Raw genomic sequence first — 15006 nt, 5'->3', positions numbered from 1 at the left:
TAGTCCTGGACCTCAGCCCATGGTATGTTGACACCCACATTTAGGACAGGTGTTCCCACATCAGTTTTCTAATTCTAGAAACCTTGCACAGGAGTGCCTGAGCATTTGTTTCCATGGTGATTCTGAATCTCATCAAGTTGACAGGATAGACCATCACAGGCCTTGTGTGCATACCCTGAGATGGTATTCAGGCCTTCCAAGGACCACCCCTGTTCCCACACCCAGAGCTTCTGTACGCCTTCTGGCCTATTCCCCAGACTGCTTCTCAGAGCCACTTAGCCTGCCTTGCATGCATCCCTCTAAGTCTCTATTTTGGATCAAAAAGGGTGATAGTCCTCAACAATGACACCTGCGAGGTTTCCAACATGCTGGTGCCGTGCTGGGCACAGGCCACAACCTTTGTTCCATAATCTTCACCTGACTGCCTACCAAATAGCGAGCACGGTTCCAATCAGATCCTTGCAAAGAGAAGTGAATTCCTGGTGTGTCTGTGACCTAGCCATGGGTGTCACTCAAACCCACAACCATAGGAACTCAGCAACAGGAGTAGACAGATATAGCCACTGAGAAGGAAGATGGATGATGAGCTTGTTAGGCACTAAATCTGTCTTCCTTAACTGTAGAAAGCTAGAGATGAGCCAGAAAGGTGTCTGGTTGCAATTGTATGTGCCTTTGGCTTATCAGTTGTCAGCAGCCAAGTGGGCCCATTAAGTCTGAATAGCCTGAGTCTATGTCCAGTTTCTGAACGGCTTGACAAACATAATTGCTTGGGGAGGGGAATTAATAGTGCTCGTATGGCCCTCTGATGAGCACATTTTGCCTCCAAGTGTTCCCAGTATTTGTCATAAGGGGACGGGCTCTCTCATCTTTTCTTTCCAGAGCTGTTTATCAGCATCGGGTGCTTCATCTCAGTAACTGGAGCTTGAACCAGTTGGTGTGTGTGTGTGTGTGTGTGTGTGTGTGTGTGTGTGTGTGTGTGTGTGTGTGCATGTGTCCCCAGATAGTCTGTGTGTGTGTCCCCAAATGATCTGTGTGTGTGTGCATGTGTTTATGCTGTGTGTCCCCAGTGTGTGTGTGTGTGTGTGTGTGTGTGTGTGTGTGTGTGTGTGCATGTGCATACATGTGTGTGTGTCCAGATCCACAGCAATCTGCAAATCAACATGGCTCTTACCCACTGCCTGTTAGGAAGTGATTCAGGAATCACTTTGTACTGTGGGAACCATCACCTCATTTGTCTGATTAAAGCTCAGAGCTCTCAGAGTGGGATATGGGGTACAACATGTTCAGAAATTTTTCTTTACACAAACCTGATGGGGATCTGAGCTAAGAACACTGCGTCCAGATTTGTAGACATTTAAAAATAGCCATAGGAATGGGGGCAGTAGGGGAGTGAAGCAGTCTGAAATGGTCATGTACCAAGTACCTAGGCAGCAGATTTCCCCACGTTGTAGTAGCTGGTGTTATTAGAAAGGAAGATGGATGTAATTATAACCTGTCACTGCTGACCTGCCTTCAGCACCAAGGCCTGAGAGTAGGCAATTATCTGGAAAGAGGCCCTGGGGTGAGCTAGAGAGTCCTAGCAAGAACATAAACATGCTCACATCCTTTGGTGTGTAATCCCACGCCTGCGTGTTGTTCCTCAGAAGTAATTCAGAGAAAAGAGCTGGTGTGCACAGAGATCCTCTGACTAGCTGTCAACTGTGGTAGTTATTAGAATGTGATGTTGGAGGCAATTCTGAATGCACCCAAGGACCCATGAATCCTTCTGAAGAAGTGTTGGTGGCACTCTGGCCCTAAATGGGAACGCTGCTGGTCACCAAGAAAAGTGTGTTTGCAGCAGTCAGAAAAACAGAGGATTCAGATTAGGTGTCTTATTTGAAAATACTATTAGAAACACTGAGAATCCATAAAAAAATATGAGGATATTTGTGTGTAGATATTACAGGGGAACTATATCCATGAAATATCTACAGTATGGCTACTTAAAAACTGAACAGTGTCAATACCACCTGACATGCCATTGGGCATGGGGGAAGTCACGTGGGACACCATCCCTAGATGAAGTTATAGGGGATTAAAAACTGCTGAGAGAGGGAGAATTAGCCTTCCCTAGAGATGAGCACCCTGAATGGTTATCTAATCCCAAGTGCTCAGCCATAAAAAATATTCACACAAGCAAGGGTCAATGGACTCAAGAGCTTGAATTTATATATTTATTCACATACATACATACATACATACATACATACATACATACATAGTACATACGTACATACACACACACACATACATGTTTTCTCCTGGCATTATCTTGAAATATAATAGTGGTGTGTGTACACATGTGTGCATATATGTGTGTGCCTACCTGTGTGGATATGTGAGTGTTGCATATGCATGTGTGTATGTGTAGTATGGAGTCTAGAGGTTACCACGGGTGTCTTTCTCTGTCGCTTACCACTTTATTTTTGGGGACCAGGTACTCCATGGAACCTGGAGCTCGTGGATTATGCTAGCAAGCCTATCCAGGGACCTTCCAGTCTCTACCTCCTAGTTCTAAAATTACAGGCATGCACCGCCATGTCCTGCTTCTTTAAAAATGTGTTCTGGGGTCGACATTCAAACCCTCATGTTTGCATGGCATGCACTTTAGCAATGGAGCCATCTCCCTAGCCCCATAGTAGTTTTGAATAAGGAGTCAAAGGCCTACAAATAATGTATCTAGAAGGCTGTACTGGGAGGCAGATGATTTGGAAGCAGAACCTATGCCCTTCCCACCTCCAAGACACCATTTATCCTGCAAAGAGCATACCTACCTCAGACCCAGACTTCACTGAGCTCCTGGCAGGGTATAGCTCACAGCCCAGTTCAGAATGTAGCATGTTTGTCTTAATTGTGAAAACCCCTTGGCCAAAACTCAGACCCTCTTCTGGGTCCCTCGTCAGGGAGATGCTGTGTGGGTGACAGCTAAGAGGTACTGAGAAGGATGCCTGTTATAAGGCCAAGAAGATGGTGTCTCAGACAGCAGGCCGGGCACCGCGGTAACTCTTGGGCGGCACAGGGCATTTGCAGCTGCACTCCCCCACTGACCTGCCTTGTGGGTCCCTCTGATGTCGTGTTTCATCTACACACCATGGAAGGCTCTGACTAATGCACAGCCAGACTTATTCTAGTTCTCCTCACTCACCTGCACACAGCCACCAAATCACACAGGCTTTTCAAAGCCAGGCATTTGCAGCTGGAAAAGAGGCTCTTTGTTTATCTTTAGAGAGTAAAAGAAAGAAAATGAAGTGGTACCAGCAACCCAATCCTCCATTCCCCCCATCCTCCATTCCCCCAATCCTCTATTCCCCCATGCCCAGCCCTGAGGGAGAGCTCTTTATAGGCTGGGTGTCTTTCCCTTTGAGCAGTGGCTCTCCTGCCCTGTCCCCATGCCCAGTTCCCCATCAAAGCGCTCTACCAGGGGTACCCCTGTCATCTTTATGTTGAATTCAAGGCTAGTTGTAGCAAAGGGCATATTCAGGAATTTCCCATAAATCCAATCCTGCTGGGCACATCCTACTGGAGTGAGAATGAGAGCATAGAGCCCCCAGGATTAAAGATGTGATGAGGAAAATGCTTGAAGGGCAGCTTGGGCACAGACAGCTTCTTGGCATCTCTTACACCCCATCCCCATCCCCATCCCAAGAGGTTCCTCTGCCTCGATAACAGCTGTAAGTACCCTTCCTTGAGCTCTTTCAGGGTACCACCTGCTGGGCTCTGGACCAGCCAGAAACCCCATCATAGGAACTGGTGTGTCTAATAGATAAGCCCTTTGAGTGTAGGCACCCAGCTGGGATGTAGAGTAGAATGCTGGCCCAAAGTCATGTGACCTCAAAGCTATGATGTTCCATGATACCTCCAGTCCTCCATACCTCAGGATGGTGACTGTAAGCCCTCTAGAAGGGACAAAGGACATATCCAGAAGCTAGCTCCTGTCACTGACACCAAGCAGGACAGGGTCTTGTCAGATCAGAAGGGCTCCAGTTCCTCTCTGCCCTGTTCTGAAGTTCCCTCCACCCCCAAGTAAAGGCAGAGAGCATTCCCCGTACCCCTCACAGATACCCTCTAAACATAAAACCATCTGTAACCTGACTTGTTCATAATTAGATTTTCAGCACATAATTACCAGATTAATGGATTAATTATAATTTATTTGCAAATCACTAAACGCATTACTCCAAAACATTTTTCCCTAAAGATTATTTGGGGCTGCTCAGGGCAAGATAATGAAAGGGACGGTTTAAAAAATGGGAAATGCACAACCAGCAGCCTAATTACAGATCATCAAATCAATCTCCGCCTTCACAGAGCTAACCTTGCCACCTGCGGTGTGTGGGGAAATGTGGTCCAGTTCTTCTCACAGATCTTCAAGCGCGGTGATAATGCATTAACCTTTCTGTCTTCTCCTCTTTGTGTGGAACAGCCTCCATTTGATGGTGAAGATGAGGACGAACTGTTTCAGTCTATAATGGAGCACAACGTGTCCTACCCCAAATCCTTGTCCAAAGAAGCTGTCTCCATCTGCAAAGGAGTGAGTGCATCTGAGTTTCCTCCCCGGCAGTAGAGGCAATACCCCTCCCATACCTGATGTTTTTGAGACAGGGTCTTGCTATTTAGCTCAGCCAGTCCTGAACTCCCTATGTAGCCCAGGCTGGCCTTGAACTTGCAATCCTCTTGCTTGAACCTTCCAAGTGCTGAGGTTACAGGTATGCACCGCCATGCCTGGCTTCCTTTTCCCGCCTCCTAAGAGAGACCCCAGAACTATCACAAATGAATGCTGCTGCCCAATCCGGTGACATGCAAGGAGATGCAACAGACTTGGATTCCAGTACTGTCCAAGCACCTTGTCTCATCTTCTTATTCTCCTGCACTCCAGTTCCTAGTCCATTTCCTAACATTTCACAGGGTTGGGGCACAGCTCAGTCAGTAAAGTGATTGCCATGTACGCACAAAGACTTGAGTCCGGTCCTCGGAACCCATGTAAAACAGCCAAGTTGAAGTAAAGGTAGGTGGACCCCTAAGCCCACTGGCCAGTCAGCATAACTCCAGTCCATGTGTTCCAAGGAAGAACGACACCTGTTATCGGCCTTTACACACATGCACACACTCCTACCTACACCCTCTGCCTTCCACCCACATTCACATACATGCATCGCAGGCTCTCAGGGAGTGCTAATTCTCACATCTGGCCTCCTAACTAATTAATTAATTCACCTAACTAATTGCCACATCTGAGACACAGTTTGTCCTTTCTCTCTCTTAAGATAGACACATTTTAAAAATGGGTATAGCCCATCCACAGACAGATCAATGGGTTTTTATGAAATGGATGCATATGTAACTGTACCCTGGTCAAGAGACACCGAACCCCAAATGCCCTTCCTCTCTCCCCTTACAGTTGCTGTTACCCACCACCCCGAGATAATCAGTGTTAACCGCACATACCGGTCTTGCCTATCTCAGCCTTTGCACAGAGGGGACTCTTCAGTGGGTGTCCCAGACCTGGCTCTTCAGCGCAGCATGGCAGTAGTAAAAGTGCCCAAATAGCCATGTTTCCCTTCCATGTTGCTGCATGGTTTTCACTGTGTGGACATCAGACAGTCCAGCCCTGAATTCCGCTCATGCGGGAGGGCACTTGCATTGTTTCCCCCTTGGCTGGAGGCTGTTATAAATGGAATTGTTTTGAACTCTCTGGGTCCTGGGCCAACTCTCTTCTTTCAGGGAATTGCTACAGATGGAACTGGTGGCCGTGATTTAAGTCATTTTTAGTGGTCAAGTTCTGAAAATCACAAAATTCTTGTTCTTAATTTACCAAGAGAGTGTACCACACCCGGTGTTTCCTATTTAGTGTGTTTGAAGGTCAAGGCCCTGGTGCCCGTGACAGCTGAGGAGTCTCTTGCTGTAGAAGAGCCCAGGGTTGGCACCTCCCTCTGAGTCCTGCATCAGATACCTTGAAATGAACCACTTGCTGTCTTGGCTGCAACACGTGTTTTCCTAACCCATGTGCCTGATATTTAGATCTGGGCAATGAGGAGGAATTCGATGCTTGTTGTAGCATCCCGAATGATGCTGGCCTGCAGTACTTTCATCACACAAGATATTTTAGTGACCCCTAACTTTTTATCAGATTGCATGTAAATAACATGAACATCTCTTGCTACTCCTCGCCCTCCCTCCCTCCCTTCCCCTTTGGCAGTGCTAAGGATTGGACCTAGAACTTTACACCCTGTAAAGGAAGCTCCCTACCACTGAGCCATATCCCCAGTGCCTGCTTCCCCATTCCCATACAGAATGCCAGGTTCAAAGCACACAATACTTAGAGATGCCTGTTTGAATTTTTATTCCATTTTGGTCATTGTTTCCAGCTGCTTCCTTACTGTGAAAATCATTCTACAAAAGCCACACTTGCCACAGCACAAGTGAGCTTCCAGTGTGTTCTCAGACAGCAGCACCATCTATGCCCAGAGGCAGAGCTGGCCAGGGAAGGTGCTGACTCTTGGGAGGCTGCTGTCATCAGACTGACTTTTTGTCTCTTTCTCTCCAGCTCATGACCAAACACCCTGCCAAGCGGCTGGGCTGCGGGCCTGAGGGAGAGCGGGACGTCAGAGAGCACGCCTTCTTCAGGAGAATCGACTGGGAAAAACTGGAGAACAGGGAAATCCAACCACCATTCAAGCCCAAAGTGGTGAGTCCCACAAAAGCAGGCCAGTGTCCTGCGCTGGGTTCCTGATCCCGGGTGTGGCCCTCTCTCCCTTTCTCTGGCCTTGGCCGAGTAAAGAAAACAGTCGAGTCACCAGCCGTGGTGCACAGCCATGGGCTCTGCTGCCTTTTCAAAGTGAGAACAGAGAGAGGAGAGATGCACAGACTCTTAATCTCCCTTGCCTGCTTAACAATGGCCACAGAACACCCAAGCCATTGACCACCAGGTTGTGCCCTGGACTCTGGGGATATTGTACCTGTAGAGCTTTGCCCTGGTCCTTGACAGGACTTGGGCCTTCAATCTGTTGCTAGCTTACCCCTAGATCTGCCTGCTCCACAGGCCTCCCGACAACCTGCCCCTCATGGGACCCTGAAGCACACCTAAATCTCCACCAGCTCACAGGCAGGGTGTGGACACAGTTCCCACAGTGGCTTCTGCATCCACCGTGAGGGGTGGGTGGCTGCCACCAGCTCCACCATTGCTGGCTTTTTTCAGCTCCTACTATATGATTCCCATCTTTAAAACCCTATATAACCCATCATATGACGGCCCCTGTTCCAGGCTCTTTTTAAACATTAATTCACATAGTCCTCCCAACACCCCTGTGAGGTAGACACAATTGTCCCCACTTTGCATTTGAGAAAACCAAAACACAGAGAGACAGAAGAACTCGATAGAAGACACAGCTTACAGATTTGGGAAGGATGGCATCAGTGGTCCTTTCTCACTACAGTGTCTTGGTATGTTTGGTGATGACAGCCCCACAGCTTCTTCTGGTATTGAATGGCAGCCACTATGCCCCTTCTTATGGCATCTGTCCCTAGAACTAAACTAAGAGTGTCTTTAAAGCCCCAACCCCTCACACAATCCACTTGCTTCTACACAGTACCCAGGGTATCTAACCCCCCTTCCAAGTCTTAGCCCCAGTGAGCCTCTGCCCGTGCTCTTCAGAGACTGGAAGACAAGCTGCCATAGTCCACAGTCAGTGTCAGAGCTCCACCCTGCCGATCGATCGATCGGCCCCAATCTGTCTCTGAACAGAAGCCTGAGCAGGCCAAGGGGACCCCTGTGGTGGCAGAGTTGCTGAGTAGGAGCAGCAAATCCTTCCTCAGATGTGCCCACGTGCCCTGTGTGCCAAAAATAGCATTGGCTGTGGCAAGTCCGCTGAACTTTATTCTCCTCAGACATTTTTAGCACAGACTGAAGACAAACTAAAATTAATCAGGTCAGTTGACTCCCCCTGAATCACTGTCTGCTTCTACCCCACTCCCTATCCCCCACGGCCCACAGGGCCCAGCATCTCCTCTGCCAGCCCTGGACTTGGGTGCTCTTAGGAGGCCCTCTTCTTCAGTCCACAAGACCAGGATGTAAACTTGAGAGATGACGGGGAGGGCGGTGAAGATGCCTCAGCAGGACAGTGTTTGAGTTTGTTCACAGCTGCCTTATCTTCCCAAATTAAGATGTGAACGGTTGGCAGTCGTCTGGAGCAAGGCCTGTTTCTCCACAAGAGCAAGAGGCAAACCCCACCCCCACCCCGAGCCCCGTGGACCCTCCTTAAAGGACCAAGCCGAGAGGAATAACTAGTCTGTCACTTTTAGAAAGAGGTGGAATGCCACAAACCCAACCACGAGGTTCTTCTCACCTTGAGTTCAGAAACAAACCGTTCTAGTCTCCCACTTTTTGTAGGTAGTTGGCCTTAAACTCTCAAGTAGAGAAAAAAAACCAGGGTGACTTAGCTCAGAAAGCTAAGAATGTGAGCTCTTCCCCCTTGAGTCATGGAAGGATCATACGGTGATTTCTACAGTAACAGCTGATGTGTGAGCAGTGTTTATTTTTTTATTCCCAACCGACTGCGGTTTGTTTGTACTCTGTGCTAGTTTAAAAAAGGAATACATTGCTGTGAAGAAACAACCCCCAGAATCACAGAAACAGAAATGGAAAACAAAGTTTCTAAAACTATAGGTCTGGTAAAGAACAAGGCCATGGCTGCTTACAGTGAGGTCTCTGGCCCTCAATCCTGTGCTCAAGGAGTGGGGAGCCAGAAAGAATCCAGGGACAGAAGCCAGGCCCTAGAGGAGGGAGACACAGTTAAGGGGGAAAGAGTGAGAGGCAAGTGAGGTTGGATGCACCTGGTCACAGTGTCACCCTTAAACTCAGCCCCTACCCTGACCCTCATGCTACAGACCCAAGACAGTGGCCTCCTAATCTCAGGTGAGGAGGATCACTCTGTCTGCATGGCAAGGGGCTGGTGTGGAACCACCCCACCAAGAACAGGTTATCAGTTGAAAGGTCATTTAACACAGAGGAAAGGAATGTGGTCAAAGTCACAATATGGTTAGCACAGGGAGCGGGGAGAAAGGATGGCAGTCAGAAGCTTCTCTGGGGCGTGGCTTCCCATCTTCCCCATGAAACATGCCTCTCTGGGCCATGGTTAAATGCAAACTCAGAGGAGTATGCAGAAAAAAAGGAGCCAGGGTGCTCCAACAGGTAGTTAATTGGAAGCAGGATGAGCAACATAGGCCTCTCGGTTGCTGCTGTAAACACCCACAGCCTCTGGCTTTCTTCCATGTCCTCCCAGTGAGCCTGGCTCCAAGGGCCCACTGCCACTCCTACCTCTGAGCAGCCCTCAGAGGCCTGGCTGACAACCTTGTCCATCTTGGTGGGATCTTCCCAGTGGGTTTCTAACAAGCACTGATGGCTGGGTTTCCCTGAGATCTTCAGGATTAAGGGCTATTAGCTGTTCTCCCCTTTGTACTGCTCTGGCTTCCATGGAGTTAAGCCCTTGCTTATTGTCACATACCAGCTGTGGGACTTCAAGTGCTCACAATATTGGCTGGCTGCTGCAGGGATCTCAACTGTGCTTGTAGAGATTCAGGAGTCTATTGGTGTGTTCTGTTGTGGTTTTGTTTTTGTTTTCTACTACTTCTTTACTCGTAAACCTCCAAAGAAAATGATTTCAGAATTACTGACACCACCCCTGCTGCCCCTGCCACACACACACCAGGAGGGGAGAGGAGTTACATAGCAGGGCAGACATGGAACTTACCTAGAAGAATCAAGGTTCCCTTGCTGTCGTCTGTTTATATGTTTTATCACTTGAACAACAACTTGGTTAACCTTTAGACCAAAGTGTCATGCAAAGTGTGGTGTCACAGCAAAAGACCCTCTATGGTATAGAACCATTGGGAAGTTCTATACAGGGTCTTCCATCTGACATTAAAGTCAAGACCCACAGTACTTCAGTGGCCCGCCTACTGTAAGAGGTCACATATATAAGATAGCAACGAGACTAGAGCAATCAGTTTCAAATATGGGGTCTGAAGTCTCAGCAGTGAGGGAAGAATTTGTCCTACAATGAACAACGGTGAGAAGGCCCAGTCCTCAACAGAGCCATGTCTGTCCCCCAGAGCCTACCATGTACCACTGTGAAGCCAAGATTATCCCCAGGCCAGGTAGAGGCTTCCTGTGCTAATTTGTTTTAAAGAAAAGGCAAACAGATGTGCTGTACCAACCCAGAGGTAAAGCTACTAGACAGCTGCCCCCTTGACCCGATGAAAAAAAAAAAAAAATGCCATCCAGCCCAGTCCCAGTGAGCTTCTCTAGGAAACACAGAGTAAGCTTTAGTTGTGATGTGCCCACAGCCAACCCAAGTCCTTAAAAGAAAGTCAAGTCTGTCCATATGTGGACAACTCCATGAAAGAGATGCTGTAAAAACATGTAAAGACATGTCACCTCTGAAAAGGTCCATCTTCAGTTACAGAAGAATTGAATGCCCCTGCCCTCCTGGGGCCTCAAGCAAGCAAGGCCGTACAGCACAGGAGCAATATAGCCAGCCTGCTTGGCCACCTGACTCTCACCAAGGGAAAGACAGTCCCGTCTTTCTGCTTGGACTAAAAAGTAAAAGGTCCTAGATGCTAATGAGCCACTCTGACTGCAGGGCAGTCTTCACTCCATCTCCCCAGATACAGAGAAAGCATAGAGTTAATTGATATTTTTCCCTCTTGAGTTCTATCCATTGGCACAAAAAAGCACAATAGCCACTTCCCAGACAAGCCAGAAATAGCTACTGTACTTGGAGGGACATTAGAGAAAGGGTGTTATCCTGTAACGTCACCACCAAGAACTAAACATCCCTGAATGCACAGGTAGGAGACTGCCTTCCTTGGGAAATTATTGTAGTTACTTTATCAAAAGGAGGTAGGAAAAACTAGAATAACTTTCCTTGTAGCAAGAGCCAAAGTCAGAACAGCAAGTGTGGATATCTGTATGATTCTGTCCCCTCCCCCACCGCCATGAAGGGAGCCAGCAATGGGGATGCTTACAAGATGAGAGTGCCCTTGCATGACATCATCGGCTTGTTTAGAGAATACAGTGATGGTTTGAGGTTGGCGGTTTTTTTTTTTTTTTAATTATTTTGAAAGAATCTCTCAGACTTGTGAAAGAGTTGGGAAGCTGAGCATTGTGGCAACCCTCCAGTGATACCAGTAGTCAGGAGGTAGAGGTAACGGGATCATGAGCTGGAAGACACCCCGAACAATATAGAGAGATCATGTCTCAAAAAAGCCAAAGGCTAAGGGTGACTCAGAGGCATAGCACTTGCCTGGCGAGTGAATTCAATCCCAGCGCTGTAGGAATAAAAGGGGAAGGGGGGGGGTAATAGGAGAATGTCTGGATTCCCTAGCTGTTGACATTCTACCATGCTTGCTTTGTTCTTTCTTTCAGTTTGTTCTCTGAACCCACACACACCTAGTTTTCCCGAACCACTTGAGATTAAGTTTTTGGTGTTATGCTTCATGGAACATAAATAATTCTGTGCATATTTTCTAAACCTGAGGACATCTCGTGGCACAGTATTCTTCTAATAACAACTCTGCAAAGTTGCTTATGTGGAGCAGCAGCTACCCAGGTGAAGGAGGAAGTGACTGACTGAGATAATGTCTCTGGCACATCTAATCAGCCCTCTTGAGTGGCAGGCAGATTCATTTTCTGTTGAGCCAGTAACAGGGATGCTAATTAAAACTGAGATTCTCAAGACTCAAGGAGCTTTGCTGACAACTTAAAAACACTAACCATCCCTGGAGACAGAAGAAACAGCATCACGGTGTGTAGGGGTTTGATTTAAGCCTTTAAATCATTGTCTGTCAGCATCTTTCACTGGTGAATTAGAAGCAAGCACTTTCTCCTATTCTCTAATAATCACTTTCCCAAATATTTTTCTGCTTGGAAGAAATGAAACATCTCTAATAATAATAAATGTAAATAAATTATAAGCCTTGGAGCTTCAGTGGTTAAGGACATTGTACATACAGAAATTCTCGAAGGTTTTTTGGTTTGTCTTTTGATAAAAGGATTCTCTATGTTGCCCTGGATGTTCTGGAACTTGCTGTGTAGGTTAGGCTACCCTCCTTGAACCCAAAGATCTACCTGCCTTTGCCTCCCGAGTGCTGGGGTTAAAGGTGTGCTCCATCATGCTTGACTAAAGCCCCCACTATGTGGGCTTATGTCCTGTTTCTGTCAGCAAATCCCTCCATAAAATCAGACTCCCTCCAAACAGCATTTGCCCTCCCCAAGGCGATGTTCTAAGGCAAAAGGTGAGCTGAGTATGTCTAATGATATCTGAAAAACCAAAGCGCTTCTCCAGTCCCTCACCCCAGGGATGTTGGCCAGAAGTAGAGAAAGTCTCAATCTCTTTCAGGCAATTCTTACCATCAAAATACTATCCATCTGTGGTCAAATCATCAGCCAAGCAGTAAAAAATATAAAAGGAAAGATGGCCTCTCCCCTTCCCTGACTTCTAGTCCCACAATTCATAATCTTCTCTGTAACCTTCCAGAAAGCTATATGCACGTGTATACCCGTGCATAATGGAGACAGTGCAGCATTTGGCATTTCGCGTCTTTCACGTAGCAATGTACCACAGAAGCTCGTGGGTTCATGGCATTCTTCACATGGCCGTTCCTGATTCTCCACATATCCAAATCCTCTCCTCTGTCCGTTCTTATTCTCCAGACTATCTGTACCAAAATGCACTGGCTTCAGTGGGCATCCAGGCCTTCGGTGAGCACACTTCCAGAACCTTGAGTGACTAAGCAAACTAACCGCTCTTTTTAACCATTAATCTCGTGTGTGCTGCTGCTTGCCCTCATCCTGCATCAAGGCCTTCCCTGAGCATGCTGATCTTCATGGAAAGGGCAGAGCAGTAACCAGAGCCCTCCCCTCCCCCAGGGCCTCCTGGACACTTGGCTTTATCCCCCGGGAAGCATTAGACAGATCACACCAGATAGATAGAGCCTTGCAGAGATGGGGTGATTGATACTCTCACAAATGCTCGCACTAGATAGCACAGTGCTGCAGTCTCCCCCAGAACAGACTTCAGCATAGGTAAGCATTCTCCTGATGCCAAGGATACCCTGCCATATCTAGCAACTGTAAGAGGCCCTCCCCAGATTCCTACAATTCTTTTTATTTTTTATGCTTTTGCAGCTAACCTTTATGCTTCCTGTGTTCTGAACCCTGCCTACCCTCTGGGATTTGTGTGGTTTTGCTTTCTGGCAGTCATGATTCTGTAACCACTCATTTCCCATGCCAGCAACCATGGGGTTATATTCAACGTTACTGAGACACCATGGAGTTTAAACCAGTACGTGCTCAGTGCTTTTCAGGGTAAAAGTCACAGGCAAAAAGCCATGCCCTGAAGCACAGCTCTTTCTCCTCCCTCTGCCCTTTCACGGAACAAAAGGGCTTGGAAGGATGCTCGCACCCAGGATATGGGTACAGAACGTTGCAACCTAGCTTCCACCGTGAGGCCTCCTCATTCTGTACTCTGTAACATCTTTACCATGCCTGACTTCTCTTTCATTCACTTCATTGATTGGTAAATTTACTAAACAGGTGGTGTCTTGGATTCTCTTCTGTCATTGTGATAAAATACCCTGACAAAAGCAACTTAGGAGAGAAAGGGCTCATTTTAGCTCATTGTTTTTGGCAAATCAAGGTGACAAAAATTCAAACTAGCTGGTCATAGCCATGGCATAGAGAAGAAAAAGAATGGATACATGCATGTTTGTCCTTGGCTTGCTTTTCCCGCCTTTACATAGTTCAGGATCCCTGGCGTAGGGAATGGAGTCACCCTCAGTAGGCAGGGCTTCCTCAGTGTAATCAAGACAATCCCTCACAGACTTGTCCACAGGTCAGCCTGATCTGGACAATCCCTCATTGAGACTGCCTTCCAAGGTGGTTCTAGACTGGGTCTAGTTAATGATTAAAACTAATCATCATGGGCAGAGATATCAAAAATGACAAAGATGTTAATTCCTTGATAAAGAGATAAAAGAGAAGGCAGATTGTGAATAGCATTCATTCATTCTTCAAATATCATCAATGTGCATGCAGGGCTATTGCTACATGTTTGTATCGTCCCTCTGTATAATGTCTCATCAGTTAGAAAGGCCTCACATATGCTAAGTCCACAGCTTTGGGTGGTCACTTCCCATTTTTCCTTTAAAGGGAGAGGCAATGAGAGTCCTAAAGTTATGCACCTGTGTCTTGATCTCTGGTCTGGTCCTTCACTCTGTTGTCTCTCCCCAAGTGTCAGCACTGCACAACTCTTCTCAAGGAGACCAGGGGACCTCCCTGGGTTCACACATCAGCCCAGTCAGGTCTGGACTGCTTCTTGCTGACCGTTTCTCTTTTGAGTTTGTCCCATGCCACCTTGCTGGCAAAGGTTTCCACTAGTGAAAGCGGTCAATGACCTTTGGAAGTGCATACCATGTTTATTCACTACAGAGGCATCGTTTGTAAGCTGATTGAGCCGCTGTGAAGGTCTAGTGGACTAGAAGTCAGAGGTCACAAATAACCCAAACTTGCCTGTTGTTATAGCTACTATGGAGGCTGCCCTTCAAATGGCCAAGGTAATAATGTTTCGGCTTCACCCCCGATGAATATGGGGAGAGCATCTGCAGTGAAGCTAGCTCCTTCCACCACTCATTCACTTGCTTATTCACAGACCTCACTAGGTGTCCCCGTTTGTCTCTTACTCCCTGCTCAGCTCAAGGTGGCACCTGAAGCTCTCTCTTATCAAGCTGATGATCTCAAGGTTGGATCACAAGAACCTGGAGATAGATTCTCAAATGTATCATCTCCTGCCCAAACATCCAAGGAGCTCTGGTTGTTCCAATTCTTGTCTGTATTTGCTGGTGGTGTTTAAGATCTCTGCATAACATTGTTAAAAACAGGCAGTTCATGGTCTTCTCTAGTTTTCACAAAAG

General features: G+C 47.2%; 1 protein-coding gene across 1 annotated transcript in view; it reads left to right on the top strand.

Annotated features, from left to right (window-relative positions):
- The window catches only part of Prkca (protein kinase C alpha), a 384973-nt gene that overhangs the window by 360037 nt on the left and 9930 nt on the right, over window positions 1-15006 (top strand). Inside the window, exons 15-16 of the mRNA XM_027425841.1 lie at window positions 4463-4570; window positions 6584-6724. Of these exons, the coding sequence (XP_027281642.1) occupies window positions 4463-4570; window positions 6584-6724 (249 nt within the window). The remainder of the gene's footprint in view (window positions 1-4462; window positions 4571-6583; window positions 6725-15006) is intronic.

The sequence above is a fragment of the Cricetulus griseus genome, chromosome 7 (assembly GCF_003668045.3).
Source record: "Cricetulus griseus strain 17A/GY chromosome 7, alternate assembly CriGri-PICRH-1.0, whole genome shotgun sequence".
Taxonomy (NCBI): domain Eukaryota; kingdom Metazoa; phylum Chordata; class Mammalia; order Rodentia; family Cricetidae; genus Cricetulus; species Cricetulus griseus.
This window is presented reverse-complemented; position numbering and strand designations above follow the sequence as displayed.